The sequence below is a fragment of the Palaemon carinicauda genome, chromosome 1 (assembly GCF_036898095.1).
Source record: "Palaemon carinicauda isolate YSFRI2023 chromosome 1, ASM3689809v2, whole genome shotgun sequence".
NCBI classification, from domain to species: domain Eukaryota; kingdom Metazoa; phylum Arthropoda; class Malacostraca; order Decapoda; family Palaemonidae; genus Palaemon; species Palaemon carinicauda.
The window spans coordinates 138926431-138948907 of record NC_090725.1 but is presented as its reverse complement, the minus strand read 5'-3'; the positions used below and the strand labels follow the sequence as shown (position 1 = coordinate 138948907).

The window sequence follows — 22477 nt, the reverse complement described above, 5'->3', positions numbered from 1 at the left end:
AAAAAATCAACTAACCAATTAACACTTGATTAATGCAATCAAACCAAAGCCGTCATCTTTATATACAGGAACATGTTACTTTTAAAGCATGATTTTCCAGAAGAGAATATATGGATATCCCACATAGAGGATACTGCAATTTCTCATGGATGTATCAAAGAAACAGCCTTACTATAAAGGAAAAGTTTATGTTCTTCTGTAATCAATACATAAGCTTGGTGTATCATATTTTAAATCAATTTGAAATTCTATTAAAAACTGAATAAATCATATGATACAGGACAAAAAAGTAACATAGATATCAGTGTATTCCAAAACAACCTTAATACAGTGTTTTGAAATTCCATTTACATTATTTGTTCATATGAACATCATACCTCAATACACAAAAACAATAATACAATGTATGAACTGAATAAGATATAAATGAAAAATTAAAATTAACATTCAATTGAAAACATTTCCTCCACAAATCCTTAGGAAGGTTTGATTACTAATTGCACAGTTGCCACATAATCTATAGTGACAATATTTTCCACCTTCAGATAAAGAAAGGTATAAAAGGCTATTCTACAATATGACTTCATTAAAAAAAAAAAAGAAACTATTTCAACAGTCCTATTCCTTATTGTCATGTCAACCAAAACTAGAAATGGTTAGCTAAAAGGCAATTTTCATAAAAAAATAAAAAATTTATACAGTACTTGGCTGATGTTCATATAGCTTTATTTTCAAAACTGACTTATATTGATGTGAATAAAAAAAATATTCCTCTTTTCTTTCCATCAAGGGGCTTATGCCTCCTGCCCACCAAAGTAATATCTGGTGAGTAATGGAAATAACCAAGGTGAGGTAGGCCAACATCCGTATTTCTTCATGTAATATGAAATCCACTGAGTATATAAATGACATGTATATATATATATATATATATGTATATATATATATATATATATATATATATATATATATATATATATATATATATATATATATATATGTATATATATATATATATATATATATATATATATATATATATATATATATATATATATATATGTATATATATATATATATATATATATATATATATATATATATATATATATATATATATATATACATATATATATATATATATATATATATATATATATATATATAGTATATATATATATATATATATATATATATATATATATATATATATATATATATATACATATATATATATATATATATATATATATATATATATATATATATATATATGTGTGTGTATATATATATATATATATATATATATATATATATATATATATATATATATATATATATATATATTTATATATATTTGGACTTAAGCCAAAGCCATGACGTCCTGATGGAAGGTTCCTTCAGTAGGTTCCTAAGGGTATATATGAATACAGTAGATATTCCCAGAGAATTAAACTAAAGGCTTCACAAAATTCTAGCTTCTGGCACGAGTACCCATAAGGTTTCCCTTTAGGATATCGTATAATAACAGGGGACGTATGCTTGACACACCACATAGCTATCTGCACCCCTCATAGCTTTTATGCTTCGAGGGGGAAGTGTGGCAAGTATGGGAGGAGTCATTACAAAACTCTCCTCCTTCGTTACTGTTACGGTACTCGGCAGCATCACATCCGGCCGCCATGTTGGATTGATGCCGCCAGAGCGCGCCTTCCTCATTCCTTCTCATGTAGCGTATATGACTATGTGCCTTTTTCCCAGTTTTCGCTAAGTGATCCTTAATGTCGCAATCTTCTGCCTCGCTTTCTTTTGGAAAGTTGAGTACCATATTCTTGTATTGTATAAATGAGCTCTAGCCGTAAAGTAACGTCTTTTTATCTTAAAATACTGTGTTTTGTGGCGGAGCTGTGCCTTGGCTGGAGGCGTCATCCATAACGCTGTTGTTCGCCTCGCATGCTATATTTGTTTAGTTGACGCTAATATCAACATGAAACATTTTATTCGTGAGGTCTTTAAGAGGAAGATTTCAAAATCAAAGTCTTTTAAATATTGTAAAACTATGTCTGGATTCCAATAAATTCATCCGATTACTGGAGGTTTTACCACAATAAAGACAAAAATACAAAAATTAAATATAAATTGAATCCTAGATGTTTGAGTACAGTATTGAGCATATATCTATTACCCATAACAGCTGAAATAAATAAATTTTTTCATAAAATAGGAAATGCAAACCTTTAACAGCATTATTGAAATTAGTCTTGGTTACTTAAGTATTTCTTAACTTGAACCCGTCAAATGAACATTCAATTGACTTTGATAGAGCTTATCAATAGTCTGTCTATTAGAATTAAAAACAGACAATGGAGAGGGCCTCAAAAACCACTTGTCTATGAGAAAATCTTGGGCATTCTCAATACATTTGGATGTAGCAAGAGAGGGTTTGGATGTGCCACTCCTGAAAGCGGTCATTTGAGTAGTGAGGTTCCCACTTCATGGAAATAAAGCCGTTGAATGTAACTCTTAATTTCAACTGTGTTTTCATTACCGTTACTATATCCACTTCAGGGAAAAAAAGCCATCAAAAGCAACACACTTGATTTCAACTCTGTTTTCATTACCGTTACTATATTGTTAATTTCTATGCCAATGTCATCCTCATTTACAAAATCCCTTGAATGCACTGTACACATGATATTGTCACCCTTATGTAACCCATTAGGAGCCTATAAATACCTGTGCTGTTGTAAAATAAAGTTAGCTGTTTGAGAGCTCTCCTTGCATTAATTCCTCCTACAGAGTGACGGAGTTGAGGAGGAATTAATGTGAAGTGAGTTCCGGATCAACTAACTTTATTTAGAGACAACACAGGTATTTATAGGGGCCCAAAGGGTCGTCATGATAGATACAATTGTATGCGTACATTTCAACGATTTTTGTCAATATTGAGGAAATTGGCATAAAATTGGCAATGAAATTATAGTAATGAAAGTAAGAGTTGAAATTAGCTTGTTACACTCGACAGTTTTTTTATCGTGGAGTGAGATAGTGCTGGCTGTATGTGCTGCGTAAAAGAAAACAGATTGGGCATTCTTCTTTATTTGTATGTGCGTTCCTTTCTTCACGTGCATTACTGAAGATTAGTTTTGCACGGTAACCTTTCGGGCAATTTGCAAACAGAAGCCAGATAAGGTGCCACCAATATCATCCTGATGTTCCTTAAAGTACTAAATTTGTTTATCACCAGTTGAATTATGAAGACTGGGGGAAAAATATATAAAATGAGATTTGACCAGTCCTTTAGCATGGCATCTGCCCCCTCCTGCTAGAGAAATTAGTACTGCCGAACAAAACACATCTATCCTCTTATTTAAAGATGTTTCAAACGTCTACATCTGGACGTCCCAAGCAATTAAAAATCTCTAGAAATACTTCCAGAAGATCATATTCATTAGGATGAATTTGGCTCTTTCTGCTTAACTGACCTGCTGAGATGTTCAATCTTCCTGGTATATAGCCTATCATGGAAGAAAAACTATCTCTCTCAAATTCTTTGAAGTCAATAGTTCTTCTGGTCAACATAATATACAAAAAGAAATATGGAATAGTTCCCAAAACCATATTTCAAATTTTAATTGACAATAGCATACGTTGTTCTCAGGGGGGTTACCTATATCAGCGACTACTTTCTCTTGGTAAGGGTAGAAGAGACTCATTAGCTATAGTAAGCAGCTCTTCTAAGAGTAGGACACTCCAAAATCAAACCCTTGTTCTCTAGTCTTAGGTAGTTCCATATCCTCTGTACTTGGGGTAGAGTTCACTTACTTAAGGGTACACTCGGGCACACTAGTCTATCTTATTTCTCTTCCTCTTGTTTTCTTTAAGTTTTTATACTTAATATATATGAAAGATCTAATTTAATGTTGTTACTGTTCTTAAAATATTTTATTTTAACTGTTCATTACTTCTCTTGTGGTTTATCTATTTCCTTATTGGGCTATTTTGCCCCATTGGAGTCCTTAGGCTTATACCATACTGCTTTTCCGACTAGGGTTGCAGCTTAGCTTATAATAATAATAATAATAATAATGATAATAATAATAATAACCAATGTTACTTATGTTTGCTGGCTGGGCAAGAAGCAGTGTTTTCAAAGTGATATAGCTTTGATCTCAGAAAATTCCTCCCTTCAAGATGATGGGCTATGATACTGATGAATACATAAATCTTCCTACATAACCAAATCTTTGGTCAAAAATATGAATCCTACGCCTGAATCTATGAGGACAAGGATTTCGTACTAAAATCACATTTGGGATGCTTGATTTCCTCAGACTCGGAATTTAACTGGTTAATTCTAATCCATGATTTATATCCTACCCTCTTGCTACAGTAGAACTAAAATTCTAACAAGTTACAGCTTCATTAGTAGCCTACATATTTGGTAGTATCGATTAACCATAAATTCAACAAACACAATAAAAATTGTCGAACTAGCTGAAAACTTTATTTTGCATGTCAGTAAAATTTCAAATGATTTGAAACATTCACATGCAACTTGACTGTTTTGTGTTAAATGTATGCAATACCTGCTGTGTAAACCTGAAAAGTATTTGTCGCAAACAATAACTTTCATTTCCCATTCTACATTGTATTATAAACAGTGAATAGTTATCAAAAGAGTCACTTTCTGGTCATGATTTCCTCTATCTATATGAGAAACTTTGATGAAACAGAGAATGTAGATTACAAAATTATCATTTGAACAAAATCCTGCCAATAACTGGATATTAAATAATAAAGGGAATTCATTCGAAGTATACTGTATATGATAAAAATTTTCATTTAAAATCCACAAGAAGCAGAAATAACAGAATTTATTGTAGTAACTAGTGTTGCAAATTTGAGTAATTTTACAGGCTAATTCGTAATCACTTTGATGATTTAATCATTCCTTTTTTAAACAAATGTAAGGTAAGATAAAGATTGTACATTTTTTTTCTATATAACATTACATATAAGAGAAATTTAGGTAAAACTTTTACCCAAACAATAGATCTATCAAAATTGAATCCATCTATTATTGATTGATTCATTCACAGAAAAGATTTGTTACCTTTAACGGGAAACATTGTGCCTCTGTATGGTAAGAGACCCATTTTGGCGGTAGAGGCACTATCCCCTACATTAACATAATTTGGGAAAACTCAAAATGTGCTGGTGGTTGAGCCTATAAGCAAACAATGCACATTATCATCTGAGAAAGGATGAAATCCATCAAATATAGGAACCATATGATATACAGTACTATGCCATATCAAAAGAAATAAGTGGTTGCCTATTAGTGCCTACTTCAGACACATTAACATAATTAGGGAAAAATAGAGATGAGCTAGTGGCCAAGCCTATATGTGAACAATGAGCAATACCATACAGGGCATAATACAACCACTAGTAATCTAAATATAGGAAAATATAAAAAAAATAAGTGGATGCTTATAGCACCTATTTCAGTGAGCGAAGAGATATTAGGATCCAGACAACCAGTTTGGTCTTCTTCACCACAAACTAAAGGTCCAGAGGAGCTAATTTGTTTCCGAAATTGTTAGGGTTCCACAATAGTACCCGAGTGAGAGACTACAAGAAAAGACCTCGACTCTTTCATACACTGCAAAATCTGAACACTTACAGACTGGAGACTGGTGCACTAGAAACACTAGTCAAAACTTGAGGAGTTAGGTTAAGGTTTGAAGTTGTGATGGTTAGGCTTGAATTTCTGTTTTGGCCAGAAAAATCACCCGAGTTCCTAAATGTACAAATGAAATGAAAGAGTTCAAGAGTTTATGACACTAATTTCTATCAAAACACAAAAAATCGCCAAAGACTGAGGACTCGTTGAAGACTGAGGACTTGTTAAAGACCAAGGCTGGTGTAGCATATTCATTTTCCTCCCCATTACTGTATAATCGAGTAACTTGACATTTTTTTATTCTATCCAGAACTAAATGGTAGTTTCTTTTTACATGTAAAATTTTCAACTTGTTACAGGATTTCATTCAATTTTACAAAAAATCTATTTATCTACTTGGATATTCAATACCTAAGAAAATCCAAATAAGATCAAGAGGGTGATAATTCAAGTGAATTTTATTCCTCTTTATTTAAAGGATTTTTGTTTTAATTACACTTGCTAGGTCTTAAAGAAATTTAATATTCAAGAACAAGGTTAGATAATTGAAATTTAATAGAGTGCTTTATGAGAGAAAAGGTTTTAACACAAAACGGGAACTTGTGCTAAATAACTGAGTAATTACGGTCTATAACATTATGAAAACTGTTGAGGATAAGTAGTCTTGGCGAACCTCTAGGTACGACATATTACAATAAGTCTCGGACATTATCTCTGGTAGTAGATTTGGATACGTTATAAAACAATATGTATCTTTAAAAATTAGATGCCTCATTAGAGTAGAGCTCTTCCATTTTCATCACCTTTTTTTTCTTTAATCTACTGCTAATGATAGCAGTGTTTACTATACAGAAAATATCTCAAGCTTACATTGCCCTGTAATACAGTACAATATTACCAAAGTTTATTTGAAAATTATTGAAAATTATCTATTCCATCGATACCATATAACATTTACATAATTATGTTATTAACAAATGGTTGATCATAAGTGCCTTATTCACCTCTTGGCTACTATCTCAAAAACAGGTGGTTCAAAGATCCCAACCTTAATTGGAAAATAGTTGGTAATAAAAAGTAGAAAATTATGGATTATAGACTTCTCTGGATTACCCTGAACTAAGTGTATATAAAGAAAAATTAGTAAAGGTGTATACTAAATGATTTAAATTTACATAACTAAAAAAAAGAGGAACTGTAAGCAAATAACCTACCACCAAAACTAAATGCAAAACCTTTAAACCACAATGGCAAACAACCTACCACCAAAAACTAAATATAAAACCTTCAAACCACGCTACTGTCTCCAGCATAAGACATGAAGAGAATAAGGATTATGATTGGTCAAATATGATTCCCTTGATCAATTCACACAGAAATAACAAAAACAGAAGACATCTCATACACTAAAAGGAGTAACTACGGACAAAGAAGTAGGCATCGACGAGAAGAATGAAGACAGATGGGTGCCTACTATCAAAACTGTAGTTTTTGCCTTAGTTACTAAATGTTATACTGTTGGGCAAGAGGTATAAGCCAATTGAAAGGAAGAAAATGGGAAAATCTTAATTTTGGGGGGGTAAATTTTATATAGGTCAGCTTCAAGAACAAAGTATTAGGAACATCAGGGGATGATCGTAGCAATAATACTACAGTAACACCTGAATTCAACTGAACTTATCAAACCTCAACATGTAAGGCTTACAGTTTACCAACAAAATGATTATGATGACTTCTTATTTGATCATCTTTCATGACATGATACATTTTTTATAAATTATTTAAACAGAATGTTAACTGTAAAGGATAGTTTTTATTATGCTACAAATTAGTTGTAACCATTGTTAGTTATGGGATATTTTTAAATGTTAACCTTTAACAGACTATTAACAGACTTTTTACTTAACAGAATAAGACCCCAAATTATTCAATAAGTTGAGGATCTGCTGCAAAATCTTAAAAGTAGGCCTCTTCTTTATGACTGAAAGAGACCAGAAAAGTCATTTCTAATACTGTTATGTAACTGATATCCTTTACCATTATTGAACAAACAATACAGATTTTTTTCACAGCACTGAGTGATAATATATCACTTGATTTTCTTAAATGTCTGCTTTTCAAACTCCCTTTAGTGCTAACCAAATACTTTACATAAGGAATTTCTCAGCGTTGGTTTGTTAAACTTTGTCATAATAAAGAAGTTAAACAAAATTAATTTGTTAACCCAAAATGTTAATTCCTAATAAAACATATGCATAAAATATAAATTTTTCTCATGCATCTTTCTAAATGACATAATAGTTTTAATGCAAGCATATAATATCTTTGTAATTTTTGTGAACTATCCTGCTGCTAGAGAAAAATTAAATGTCAAATTTAAATGGTAGAAAGACAAAGAAGATACATGAAAATATTACACATCACCACTTTAACGTATCAACTTTCCAATACTGCATATGAATATGAGAGGAAACAAATCAATTTAATTGGTTTTAATTTCATTAAATTACAATATGTTGATTCATAGAATTTAAGAAACACTACCCGAATCAGTTACTGAAGAGCCTATTGCAAGTTAAGTACATAACAGAAAAATCAGTTTCATTAATGAATTTAGTAATAAATGTAACAATAATGAATCAACACGAATTACTGACTAAAGTATTGATTAATAAACATGACTGTAATAAATGACTAAAAATAAAGGGACATGAGTAGCTTTTGTCATGGTGTTTGATTGTCATCTGATATCATGTAAAAATCTAAATAGGCCAATGTATTGCAATAATGTTATCTCTACATCCATCATGTCATATTTGAATGTTTTCTTAGAAAAGTTTGATACAAAAGAATTATTGAAAATAAATTCAGACTAACAGCTTATAAAAATTACCAACCATAAACTTTATAATGACCTAAATATCATGCCATGGATAGTATGACCATATGTTATTCATATCAGCTCAACTTCACAGTTTATCTTATTTGTTACTGATCCATAGCTAAATTCTAAAAGTTTTACATTCTTTACCATAATTTCTTACTTAACAGAAGGTAAGAGAAGAGTAAGAAATTATAATGAAAACACAGGTATAAAGTATCTATATAGTAACTTATCCACCAAAAAAAAAAAAAAAACAGAGATATACATTAAATTTTTAAATAGGGTAAGACAATACAATGCTAATAAGAGATGGTAAAGACAGGACAGTTCAGTATATATCTTAAGTTTTTAAACATCATACAATAAAATGAAACAAAGACCAATTTTAGCATAAATGCTGGCTTTTTAGCAAAAAACCAACAACCAATCAGATTAGCCTACTACTCATCCATATGGTTCTGTGTGTTAATCAAATGGTAATACTGGACATTGAGAAAATAAAAGAACTTTCCGTAGCCAATCCTTCAAATAATGTTGTATATCAAACCAATTGTACTAGCAGCCAGATAAAAATTATCATTCCTTCGGGAGAAAGGTAAACAGCAATAACCTACAAGGCGTTTCTTAGGTTTGTGTACGTATAAAAAGGTTTTTGGAAACACCCACCCATTAAGAGTTTTCCAATGTTGTGTTTCTGCCACTTTTACCCTATTCCATGTGTTGATTTTGACAAATTGTATATTACATTCATTCTTGTAATGTTATATACAGTATAATATTCCAGGATATAATACTTAATAGTGTTCCTCTTTCAACTTTTATTGAGTTTTCTTCCTTTGTGCCACACATTTGGCTATTCTGTTCTATGAAAGCTTATTTTGCTTGGTAATGCTTCTTAGGCTTGCTCAATGATAATAATAATAATAATAATAATAATAATAATAATAATAATAATAATAATAATAATAATAATAATAATAATAATAACATAAAAACTAATGAGGTGAACTTGGAAGAAATTCTTTTTCATCAATGATATTTTATATAGTTATGGGATATTCTTTGGTAGCAAAGTATCAACAGCTCTAGCTTCTCCCATATATTAATATTGTATAAGCTAAAATGCTCGTTAAATCTGCTAAACCACCCATGACTTGCAGCAAATGAGGTATCATTTTCATTTGGATGATTTTTAAATAGGTCATCAAACAGACTTGGCCTTATCTTGGATCAGCATTTGGCTTGTGTCTGCCTTTCTATCAAGTGGGATAATAAGCACTCTAATGCATCATAAATTATGCCTGTATTCATACTGATGGTACACGTTTTAGACAACAAAGCCTTTTCAGTAATATATTGAACGATGCGGTCATTGTCATGGTTAATGGTTGACAGCGTTGCCTGAGCCAAGTCTAAGATGAGTACAATGTTTATTACACTTTAAATATCTACTATTCATGTCCAATTTATCTTGCTCTGTTACAATATGGTGCTTGGATACTTTTTTGGATTGCCAATGATAAATTCTACAAAGATTGCCAGGATTAAAATGGATATTTTTAACATATGCAAACCATAAGGAACATTTATAAACAACTAATGTGTAAAAATGGTAGGGCTCCAAGATGGAACAAAAAGGATGCTGTTCACTTGTCATTGAATTATTTTTCATGTTTTATTGCAATCCTTAATGAGATAGTTTAGCTTATTTTTTTCTTAATTTTAACAGTCACTGATTAAATATCAAACATATTATACTGTTGAAAATCCTTCCTGAATTAATTGCTTGTTTTAAGAAAATAATGAAGCCAACAGCATTTCAGTCAGGATGAAATACATGCCCACAACTGTAATGTACTCAATCAAGAGGGACTGAAACAAAGTTGTTAAATGTAGCATATGTTTTCCTTTATCGTATTTATAATATCATATGTAAATCAAATGTATATACTTGATAATTTTATGTAGGAAATTATGTTTAGTTTTCTTTTTCTAGCCATTTTTCATTGGATTCTATTTTTATATTTAATATATAGGAATAAGTGGCTTAAAGTTGGAAACATTAAAGTTGAACTGTCCTAAAGAGGGGTATTACCGGTGCTGAATTCTGGAAAAGTAATGTCAGGAACCAAGTAGCTATGCTAAACAAGAAAATATTGATAATAAAATTAAATATTTCTATACTCAACTGATGTTCATATTGTTTCTTCTACAGAAGCTCGGTTTAATAATATTTAAAATTTTTAAAGTACTCCCATTAACTTTTCCTTCAATAAATACATTCTCTTACTTAAAGAAGGAACATTCTAGCAGTAAGTGGTAACTGATACACCAGTCTCTTTGTCTCTTCAGTTTCAAAGTAGAAATTATCCCTACCCTCTTGACACCACGAGGCAGTGGGGAAGAGGGTGCTTATGTATATGAATATCAGGTGAGTATAAAAATAAGAAATTTTATAAGAAAAATGTAGTGTATTTCTATGAACCTCTCCTGATGTTTATATTGCTAACTACCATACTCTGCTGGAGATGGGGCACTAGCAAAGGAAGAAATAGGATAAATTCAATTAAAAACAATATACCATGGTTAAGATATACTAACCTGGTCTACATTACTTCCAACAAACAATCTCGAATTACTGCTTGCAATGCAGAACTACGGATTGCTTAATAAAGATATTTAAATACTGTCCTGCAAATTGTCTTTAAAGGGTATTTCTTGATATAAATACTTTTGAATGATACATAATAAATTTTCAAATTAAAACCATATATACAAGTAGATATGAGTCTGAACTCTAAATTAATTAGACCACAGCTTTGCAGTCACTATAGAACCTAGAACCTAGCAATCTTTATAAGCGTACCCCGATTCTTTAGGGAAAATCGACTTGGTATGCCATTGAGCTGTTGCTGTATCCTTTCCAAAGAAAGGCTTCTAAAAATTTTAAGGAAAGTAACTACCCTACTAATATCATGTATCTTCACTTTCAAGCCTTTATCAAATTTATATCTGATTTTTTGTGAGCTATTGTTACTAAACTTCAAATTACGATTGATATTTCATTTTTGGTCATAGAGTGATTAGGGACCTTTAACCTCATAAAACAAATTAGGGGCACTACCTATAATGCCCAATTTTTTTTTCCATATACTGTACTGTAATACTGAACGTCTATTACTGAACAGAGAAACCAGTTGTCTGCTAAAATGCTTTTATCTACTTTTAGACTAAAGAAGCTCGGTGAAAAAACCATAGGTTACTTTGACAGACAGCGTTTGTAGCTCGCTTCTGTACTTAGCTGTAGATAATGCCAATAAGAAAAGGGTTTTAGTCCTGAAGTCTTTTTGAGAAAGATTTCAACTTTCAACTATTCAAAATTCAAAACCACATCCAAATTTCAAAAAATTAACTTTAGCAATGGGGTGGCCTTTCAATACTGAACGATATAATAAAAGACCTCTAATACCTGGAAGGAACAGATCTTATCAGCGATACTTGAACACAGAATAAAGCATAGATCTAAATTTTTTAATGGCTGAAATTTAACATTTCTTATCATAGAAAATTAAGCATAAAAATTAAACAATACCTAAGCTAGACCTATGCATTGATAAACTCTTAGCTTTGCATCAATAAAAATAAACATTTCATTGTCCTTGATAAGGAAAATTGTTATAATAGATAGCCTAAAGGGTTTAAGAAACCCTGTGTATATGAGGATGCAGTATTATAGTCTCCATGCAGTCTGATGTAGCACAGATGGGTGTGGATGAATCATCTTTGAGTAGGTTATTTGCACATATTGGCTTTGTATGATTACCTCCTGGTACACTTGGATAACAGGCACCACAGATAATTGAAGAATTCCTTCTGTAGCCAGAAAGGATCCACTAGTGTTATCCTGCTGTTCACAGAAATCATGAACTTGTTTAACACCTGTTGAACCATAGCAAATGGTGGGAATGATATGTAGTAAAAAGCTCTCATTTCCTGAGAGAAGTACTAAAACTTGTATACTAACATCTTAGCACATAAGAGCTAAGGTGAGATATAGGGATCTAGGTTACCATCTTAGTTTTAAGCTTTGCCAATTCTAAGTGTCTAAAAGATTGGCTAGAACTGTGGGAGACCTGATGTTGTCTCTGTTTAAGTGCAAAGTAAATACCAAATTCGAGGCACTCGGAGAAGAACTTGGATATAGCAGATACCGTGTATCACTAGACTTTACTGAAAACTGCATAAAAACCACTAATTACCACTTGAGGAGTCAGGTTAGGGTTTGAAATACGGTAGGTTAGACCTGAAATAATACTCTGAACCGAGAATTGAATAAATTTCTGAGCTACCACAAAATGAGTTAATGGCATCAAATTCCTAATATCAAAATAACTAACTACATAGGCTGTAATAAAAAATAAAGGCTAGAGTGGAAGTAGCGTCTGTTTAAATAGTGCCATATAAAACAATAGCATCACCAGCAAAGGAGAGTATTTAAAAAATACTACTGAGTTTATTGCCCCAAAAATCAATTAGTAAATTAGCAGGCAAACCCTGAGTACAATGGTTTTCATAATGCTATACTTAAAGGTCATCATTAGAATAAAATTCATAAAGAGATTAGGTAACAGACTAGTTTGAGGTAACAAAGACGTAAGAGACTAAATGAAATTAAAACAACAGACAATCTACGTAATAGTGATAACAATTTAAAGACTTATCCACAACAAAAAGGGAGAACTGAGAGGATTATATGATAGTTCTGTCATGAGATTTCTAGAGCCCTCAACTTAAACCTCATTGTTTCTAACTGGCATATCAGTGCTGCACCTATGTGAAGGATCATGGACGAAGGCATAGTGTACGTAATGTAACTTCCCAAATAATAGCGGTGTATTACATGTGAATTAAAAATTTCCTTATTATTCACTGAATACATATAACGCACAATAGTATTCACGTCTTAAATATAGCTAGACTCATAAGGGTAATAAAAGCACTTGTGTTAGAATTTAACCAACCAAAGTTTTTCATGATGACCTAGTGGCTGAGCTGGCAAGCAAACGGAAACACACTGTCATGCGGAATGTGATGTGACTGCCCAGTTTTAGCTGATACATCACCATCAACAAAATTATCTATAAAGAATCAATTAAATAAAGATTTTAGATTATCTAGGATCTGAAACAGCATCTCTCAAAATATAAAAATTAATTTGCTTAAGGTAGCTTACTTCAGCAAGAGGAGGGATATAAGGATCTAGATTACCTATTCAGTCTTCTACCTCGCAATCTATATGTCTAATAGGGACATTAAGGATGCATTAGGATCCAAAGTAGATAAAGAATTTGAGACTTTTCAAGAGGAACATAAGTTTAAGCCACAGTGAACATTCAGAACACTTACTGAAGGAAGACTGTAATTATGACAACTAGACCTGACTCTGGAAGTCATTCTAGTATTGGCAACTGGGAAGGCAATTCAGAGTTGCCTTCCACAAGTGAAGGCTCGGTGACCTTTTGGGATTAATAATGGAAGTTGAAAAAGATCTAAAATCACATCACTAACTTGACAGGTGAGGGAGTATTGGCGTGCCATATCATTATTCACTCCAAAATCAACTTGGCTTGATTTTTTGGCAGCTATGAAAACTAGCATCAGTTGTTCTGTTTATATTGTTTTACTCCTCACAACAATATCTAAAATGCAATGATTTCACTGTGCAAAAAACTAATAAATTAAGTAGGAAACATAACAGTAAACACTTATCAAAACCTTAAAGGAGGATGTCTTGATTTATTTAAAATGACGCTAACAAATCCAGCAGGGAAGCCAATTAAAACTCAATAAACACTTACAAAAACTGCTAAATAGTGATTCAAGAATACTCTCAACTTGATTACCCACAAGCACTATCTCTTTAGTCAATTAACATGCAAAACCTTCTGAATTTAAAGATTTTCCTTTATGAGACACAATTATGGGGTCAAGGCTGGATATCAAATTAAAAACTATGACAATATTATGCATCAGATGAGTTTTATATAAGTCAGTACGTTGTTGCATTATAGAAGGTTTAAGGACTAAACAGGCACCAGAATTGCTAGCCTTTTTCTGAATCTGAGAGAGTAAACCAGTTTTATCCCCTATGAAGTTGTTGATAACTGATATAACATCTTAGATGAGGCTACTTCTGCATATTTGTAAAAATAAGAACCTTCCTAACCTACCTTACTCATCTCATTAGGGTATTCCTCAGCAATAATGTTTGAAAATGAGGTAATTCCTTACCTTCAAGGTTGCCTCCATGTTTCTTTCTCTTTACCTACTTGTATCGTTATGTTGAACTAAGGGAAAATCGGCTGGATTGTTCACAAGTGGAGTGAATGTGAGGGATGCTGTGCATGTTCACAGGCTCCCTTTTTTTACTTTATAAACTGTGCCTACATTTAACCCGGTTAAATTAACCCGTGATGACCTAGTGGCCAAGCTTGTAAGAGAACACAACACACCGCCAAATGAAACATGATGTAAATGATTTAGTTTAGTTAATACTTCTTTCACCCCAACAAAATTTAAGTGAATCATACGATATGCCATGGCGTTCACCTTTATGATATAATTTAGGAGCGCTTACACTAGCAAGTAGAGTGATGATTATAAAGATCCAGGCTATTCACTGTCTTCTGCTTCAAAATCTAGTTGTCTCATAGCATGCTTGGATTGCAGCATGTAGGGTTTAGCAGCAGAGAGGCCTATAGTAATTAAAAGAATTTTAAGTTTTGTAAGATTATTTTGAATCTGTAATTCACAGCGAACTTATAGAACCCTTACTAAAAGAAGAACTATTAACACTAGACTCAACTTGGGGAGCAAGGTTAGATTGGCAACGAAGTGAGTAGGATCAGGGTTACCATTTTAAGAGAAGATTCCCTGGGCTTCTCAACTTTTAACATATGAAGCTAGTGATGTCAAGAGCTTATGAAGCTCACCACTATCAAAAGTTGGCTGATCATGAGTTTTCAAAAGGTGGGGGCATGTTATTATCGTTGTTATCCCTGTCACAATCATCTAGGCTAGCCTTCCCTGGTTTTCCCGCCCTAACCACGAAATACCAGCAATTTTCCTTCAGCAGTTGTACTGTTAACTTGATCAGCAGTCATTGAAACACTTTCCCTGGAGAGGTACCATGAGGGAAAAACCCTTTCCACAACATTTATCTAAATCGCAGTATTGCCCCTGACACAATACACCAAGGGAATGTGGGCCATGAGCTTCCAGAAACAATTCTCATGCATACTCTACATAGTAATTTCTAAGAAAACAATGGAGAGACATCTTAATGTGCAGTAACAAGCAAATAATATGTAGAAGGATCGAACAGTACCGACATGACTCAGAAACTTAGGAAACAAAGAGGCGAGTGCATCAGTTACCACTTACTACTAGAATATTGATTCATTTACTAAGGGCATATATTTATTGAAGTGAAAGAAAATGAAAGAAAATGGGTAAGTTTTTAAATTTAATTTTTTTTTTTTTGGATAAAGGTTGATTAAACTGAGCATCTGCAGAAGAAGCAATAAGAAAATCAGGGGATGTTCATAGAAATAGATATGACATTCAAAAGCATAAAATCTACAAGAATGGAAGAGAAGCAGGTAATCTGAAACCTTCACACGAGAGAAAACTCTTGATATTATCTGGATAAGGGCAATATATCAAACATGGCAGCATAAATACAGCATATATCCATAAACAACATAAAGTTATACCCTGATTATTAAGCTAATCAGAAATATATTCTAAAAACTCAAAATTTTAAGCTTAGTTCAGTTTCAGCCATAATAAAATGCATATGCTGATATAACAGCATATTCAGTAAATATTCTCCCTGCATTTTTAAACAGGTTTTGCTGCAATTGTGCATGCTTCTATTAATGTATTATATACCAAGTAGCTAAGATTTGAACACGTATTGCTATTGTGTGAAATGGTGTGCATTTAGCACATAATTTACAACAGCAACTTTTTTTAAGTTTTAAATGAACAGGTTTTATCTAGAAATATACTTGATTTTTTGGTGAGTTATGGAAACTCAGAATAATGATATAATTCCTCATATCACCAACAAAATAACCTTTCAAATACTGTATGGAATACAAAATGTTAGTTGTCATGACATTGCTTAGTGAAAATAACTTAGAAACACATTCACCCACTGTAAAATAGTGTACATGTATTTGAATCTACGAAGTGAATTTTTTGCAAGCTCCAGAATTTCTAGTTGATACAAACGTACCTCAAAAGCAATAAATGTAGTAGTGATATTTGTACTACCCTTTATTTGTCTTTGTAATTCAAGTAAGACAGCAACAAAAGTTTTATTGTAAAATAAAGTTTAAAGGTACAAAAATAACGCTTGGAGGAACCATTAACTTGCTATCCAATACAAAAATATTAATAGTTTCATAAAGAAAAATAAACACCAAATTCTAATAACCACCTGCTACTATATGGTGTATTGCACCAAACCTCGGCTGAGAACTTAAAGAAAGGCTATTACACCCTTCCTTAAATTATTCTATTATCACAATTTAAGTTATATAACTCTCTTAAAAGTACCAGAAGAAAGAGTGCTATACAGTATGATTGGAAGACATCGTTCCGACTTTTTTCTTGGGAAAATCTTCCTGTGTAAATTATTACTTATTTCCTCAATGTAATCCTTCTGCTCTGGAAATCTGTAAAGGCATAAGAATACATGTAAAACAGTTACAAGTTTTATATTTTCAAATACTTTTCTGCAATATGAAATAAAATAAAATGATTAGAGGAAGTAATTGCAAAACCATGTGACAGTTGAAAAAGGATAGGAATGGACAGAGAAAATTGTATCATTTCACTATAAAACCATTATACTAAATTAGCCTTAAGTCTATATGACTATAAGATTTTACAAATTTGACATAACAAGAAATTCCATCTTATTGTTCCTTTTGTGCAGTAAAAACAACAAGAATGTGCAGAGGGTGCTGGAGATACAGGGGTAAGTGAGTTTGGGGAACTTGCAGGTACTGGAGATACTAGGAGAGACAAATCTGTAGAGACTGCAGGAACATGCAGAAAGTAATGGAGATACCAGGGCAGGTGAGTCTGGAAAACCTGAAAAGGGTGCTGGAGATATTGTGGCTGGTAAGTCATGAATGACTCAAAGAGCTCAAGTGCCTGGATAAGGTAAAGCAGCAGCTGAAGTAGAGGGAACATGATCCATTGCAGGCCTCTTGAAGATGCATTACAGTCTAGTCTGGAGGATTTTACTCCTACATTTCCTCCAAGGTTTCCTTGCAACATACCAGACAATCTATGACCCTTTGGAAGACCTTTAGTGTGTGGCAGTGTTAGGGTCCTTAGCTTCAAACTTTGCCAACTAATCTTATTAGTGTAAAACCTGCTGTGTTGTTGCTTGTAAATCTCTTGGTCTTTGGGGTTTGCACGCCCTTCTCCTCATTCTCTTAAATTATCTACTTCCCAAGTTGAATGGCGTCCTAATCATGTAACTTCTCTCCACGAGATGCCAGTAGCTCTGTGACATCATGAGCTCCTTACTAGGGGCAAGTCTTCTTAGTGAAGGTATGAATTATATCCCCAAAGTCATGAAAATTATTCACAAACATATGGGACAGTATTTTACATACCTATAAATATATCATATGAATTCCAAAAGTCCTAAAGAGTCAAGTCCTCATTGTTCTGTTACAGTTTTGTCCAATTTAGTGCCATTTCCATCTTTGCAATTTAGTGCCCTTTCGTTCTTTCAAACTAAGAACCACTTTGTTTTGTTTATTTTGTATAAGATAACCACCATTTTGTTCTTAACTGGAACCCTTCTCATTGGTGTCATTTCCAACTAAATTGGTATCGTTTCTTTCTCAACTGGCGTTACTTCTTTTGAAACTTGTTCTGTTAAATAGATTAGCTTTAAAATGTACAAAAATTAACATATTTTTGTTTCATACTCTCCCTTTTTAGAATAAACTTGGCTGTATTTCCTTAAATGCATTATTTTAAGACCAAATACAGCACATCATACAAAGCTATATAACAAGAGAGTAAGCTACAACTGATAATGTTATGTAAGCGAAATCTAAATCTCTTATGCATACTGTAACTTGTATTTTTCATCAAGGCCTGTTCCGTATTTGGTGTTAATTTATATTCATGTGAATGAATACTCATCAATATTGCTTTATGAAATTCCAGGACCTTCCTGCAAATAACACTGCGAATAGTAAGGACTGACTGTTCAATGCACATGATAAATAAAAATGACTGCAGGTCTATTTTACCAAAGCAACCTATCAATGAAGCCAAAAAATTGGGGTTTTAATGAGTACCCAGATAATTATGTGTAATGAAGAGAAAATAGATGAGCGAGCAAAAAATAAGTCTGAATTCATTTGACAAAAAAAAGATTGGCTTTGTTTACATTGGAATACACGGATCCATTTCATGGCTGCTACTTTGCTTAGTCAAGGAGAGTAAATTTTTTAGTATCAAGGTTTAATGTTTTCCTCAAATTGAATATTAGAGAGGAATTCTTGGTAAGAATCATTAAACTATACCGAATAGATTTGGATAAAGTGCAACCTTAGAATGTTATAGCTAATGACTGGAGTATAGTGGGAGGATAATATTCAAAAGGACACTAAGGGGAAATGGCAGATGCTGGCAAAAGCCATCATGAAAAGGAAAAAGAAAACCAAATTTTAATAAGATTTCTTATTTCTATACTTACCTGATGTTCATATGGCTTCTCCAGAAGCCCGGTTTAATTGAAGATTTACTCTTAAAATTTTCAAAATTTAAAAATTTTCCCAGTTTTTTTATGTTCAATAAATATATGCTCTAGTCGATGAAGGAACATTCTAGTGGTAAATGATAACTGATAAGCCAATATTACCCCTTTCCTCTTGACACTACTAGGCAGTGCGGAGGGTGTGCAAATATAAGAATATTCGGTGAGTATGGAAATAAAGTTCATTTTTAAAATTCTGTTTATGAACCTCCCACGATCTTTGTACCATTGACTCCCACAATCTGCTGGAGGTGGGATACCAGTGACAGAAACCTGCTTTCTGCTAAAATGCTTTCACCCATTTAAAGAGAAGGGGTGTGACAACTCTAAATTTAGAAATAATTTTTAGCTGTGTAGAAATACAAAAGGGACAAAATTTAATAATGTTGTTCTCTTTTGACAGACAGTGTTTGTAGTCTAATCATGTGTTTAGCTGAAGCTAATGCAAACAGGAAAAAAGTTTGGGCTATGAGAATTTTAAGAGATAGATGTCAACTGTTCAAGATTCGGATCTTTTAAATACTGTAAAATGACATCAAAATTCCAGAAAATTTACCTTACTATAGGCTCCCTTTCAATACTCAACGATATAATACAATCACTATAATACCTGAAACTGCCAGTTCTAATCCAAGATTCTTGAGACCAGAATTTAGCAGGGATATATAACTCTTGATGACTGAAATATTTCTTACAATAAAAAAAGAAACATAATAAAATAACAATATTCAAGCAAGGCCTGGTCATTGATGGACTCTTAGTTTTCCTCCAATTAGAATGAATATTCTATTATCTTTAATACAGTATTGGAAATTGGTAGACTGTCTTTTAGAACCTATAATAGACAGTCTAGAGGGTTTCATAAACCTTCTGTTTCTGACAACATAGTCGTTTCCGGGGGTTGGAACCCCGTGATACCTGACGGTAATTCTCTTGTAATATCAATCGCAGAAATATTATACTGTAGAAGTTGCCAGAAGTAACTTCCATCAGGACGACACGGCTATCTCACCCAAAAATAGATTTTTCCTAGGTCAAAATCTCTTTGGCTTTGTATGACAACCTTCTTGGATACTCTGACAACAGGTGCCACAGATATGTGAACCATTCCTTCTGTGACTGGAAAGGAGATGTTAAGTGTCATTCTGCTGTTCATAAAAGTCCTGAACCTAACACCTGTTGAACCATGGCAAATGGTGGGAATAATAAATAGTAAAGAGCACTTATTTCACGAGAAGGGTACTAGAATATCTAGGCCAACATCTCGGTAGCCTATATAAAGGATAAGACGAGGCTTGAAGTTACTGTAGTCAGGTTATCGAGAGGAGGAGACATATATGCATTCAAGCTGCCATCTTGGTTTTAAGACTCACAAATTCAAGGTGTCTAAAAGATCAGCGAGAAATGTGGGAGGCCGATGTTACCTCTGTTGAATGGCAAAATGAATACAAGGTCCGAGACTGTGAGACTAACTCAGATCTTGTATGTACTGTGTATCACTAAACTTTGCTAAAAAGTAATTAAAAGCAACTAATTACACTAAGGAGTTAGGTTCAGGTTTGAAACAGCAGAAAATTAAATGCATTTCTGAGCTACCATAAAAGAATTTATTGGCATTACATTCCTGATATAACAAGAACTAACAAGTATAAAAGATGTAGCAAAAATTAAGCCTGGAGTGAAAGTATTGACATTGTTCACTCTATAGTCAATGAGTGTAGCCTTCTCTGTTAAACTAAAGTTTTCTAAAGCACTAGAATTAACTGCAAAGACAAGTATTTCAAAAACACCTCAGAGCATATTACCCTAAATCATCAATTAGCAAATTAGAAAATTTTATTGCTAACAGTATCAGGTGTTCCCAGACTTAAAATTGCTTAACTTCGCTGATTGGACAAGAAGCAGTAATTTCAAATGTGGTATGGCTGTAGACCTTATAAACCCTGAAAATAAAAAGTTTTCATTTATTGGTAGTCACAATGATGGACTTAACGGACGAGGTAATGATGCAATTCATAATGAGGTTAGGTAACAGTCGAGTCCGATATAAGTCGTTATGTCTCTGTGACATCAAAAACTTAGTGACTAAAGGAAAAGGAAACTAAAATTAACAGCCATTCCTCGTACCAGTGATAACAATGTAAAGACTCCAATCTACATCGATAATATGGTTCTATAAGACTTCAGAACCTCTTAACTTACTGTTCAATTTTTCATACTGGCACATTAGTGCTGCACCTATGAGGAAGCTCATGTACGAAAGGCATAGCATATGTAATGTCACCCCCCAAATAATAGTGATGGTTTATTTCCAAATTACTCATTCTATCATATAAATTCCAAATAAAGTTTACAGAATAGAAATAACCCACTACAATATTTATGTCTTCTTTATAGCCAAACTTGTAAGTGTATCAAAAAGCACTTGTGTTGGAATTTACCTGAATAAAGTAAACGAGTGATGAGCTAGTGCACAAGCTTGCAAGTGAATGGAAACTCACTATGATCTGGAACGTGATGTAAACACCCAGCATTGCCTTATACAATACCAACAACAAAAGTATTTACAAGGATTCAGTTTAATAAAAATCTAAGTGTATCTACGATATGAAATGCTATCTCCAAAAATAAAAATGATGTTTCATAAGGATACTATACTTGCTTTAGCGAGAAGAGGAATATAAGAAACCACCTTACCTACTTGGTCTTTTGCATTGTAATCTAGATGTCTAATAGAGCCACTAGGGATGCCAAAATACAAAGGTTTAGGTATTGATGGACCTAAAGCAATTAAAGCATTTGAGACTCTATGAGAGAAACTCGACTCTGTTAGGTGCAGTGAACCTTCAGAACCTTTACAGAAGGAGCACTATGAAATTATCCCCATTAGATCTGACTATGGATACCAAGTTAGAGTAAGCAATTGGCTAGGCAACTACGATTTTTCCCCCAGAACAGATGGCTCATTGGCTTTCTGAGAATAATAAAAGTTAAATATGTTGAGAGATATAAACTCACCAGTAAATTGACGGCTAAGGGATTGCTA

The 22477-nt window shown here is 32.8% G+C and overlaps 1 protein-coding gene across 4 annotated transcripts in view; it reads right to left on the bottom strand.

Moving 5' to 3' along the window:
* Nucleotides 1-1364: 1364 nt before the first annotated feature.
* Nucleotides 1365-22477, bottom strand: part of Gcn2 (eukaryotic translation initiation factor 2 alpha kinase Gcn2) — a 571098-nt gene continuing 549985 nt past the window's right edge. For 3 of the 4 annotated variants that reach the window (XR_011046192.1, XR_011046195.1, XR_011046198.1), the window contains 2 exons: nucleotides 15084-17317; nucleotides 1365-15051 (listed from right to left, as the gene is read on the bottom strand). Coding sequence is in view for 1 of the 4 variants with exons in the window: in XM_068385322.1 (XP_068241423.1) it covers nucleotides 17176-17317 (142 nt within the window). In the remaining 3 variants the exon portion in view is untranslated. Of the gene's footprint in view, nucleotides 17318-22477 lie in introns of all 4 variants that reach the window. The other variant, XM_068385322.1, reaches the window with a different exon arrangement.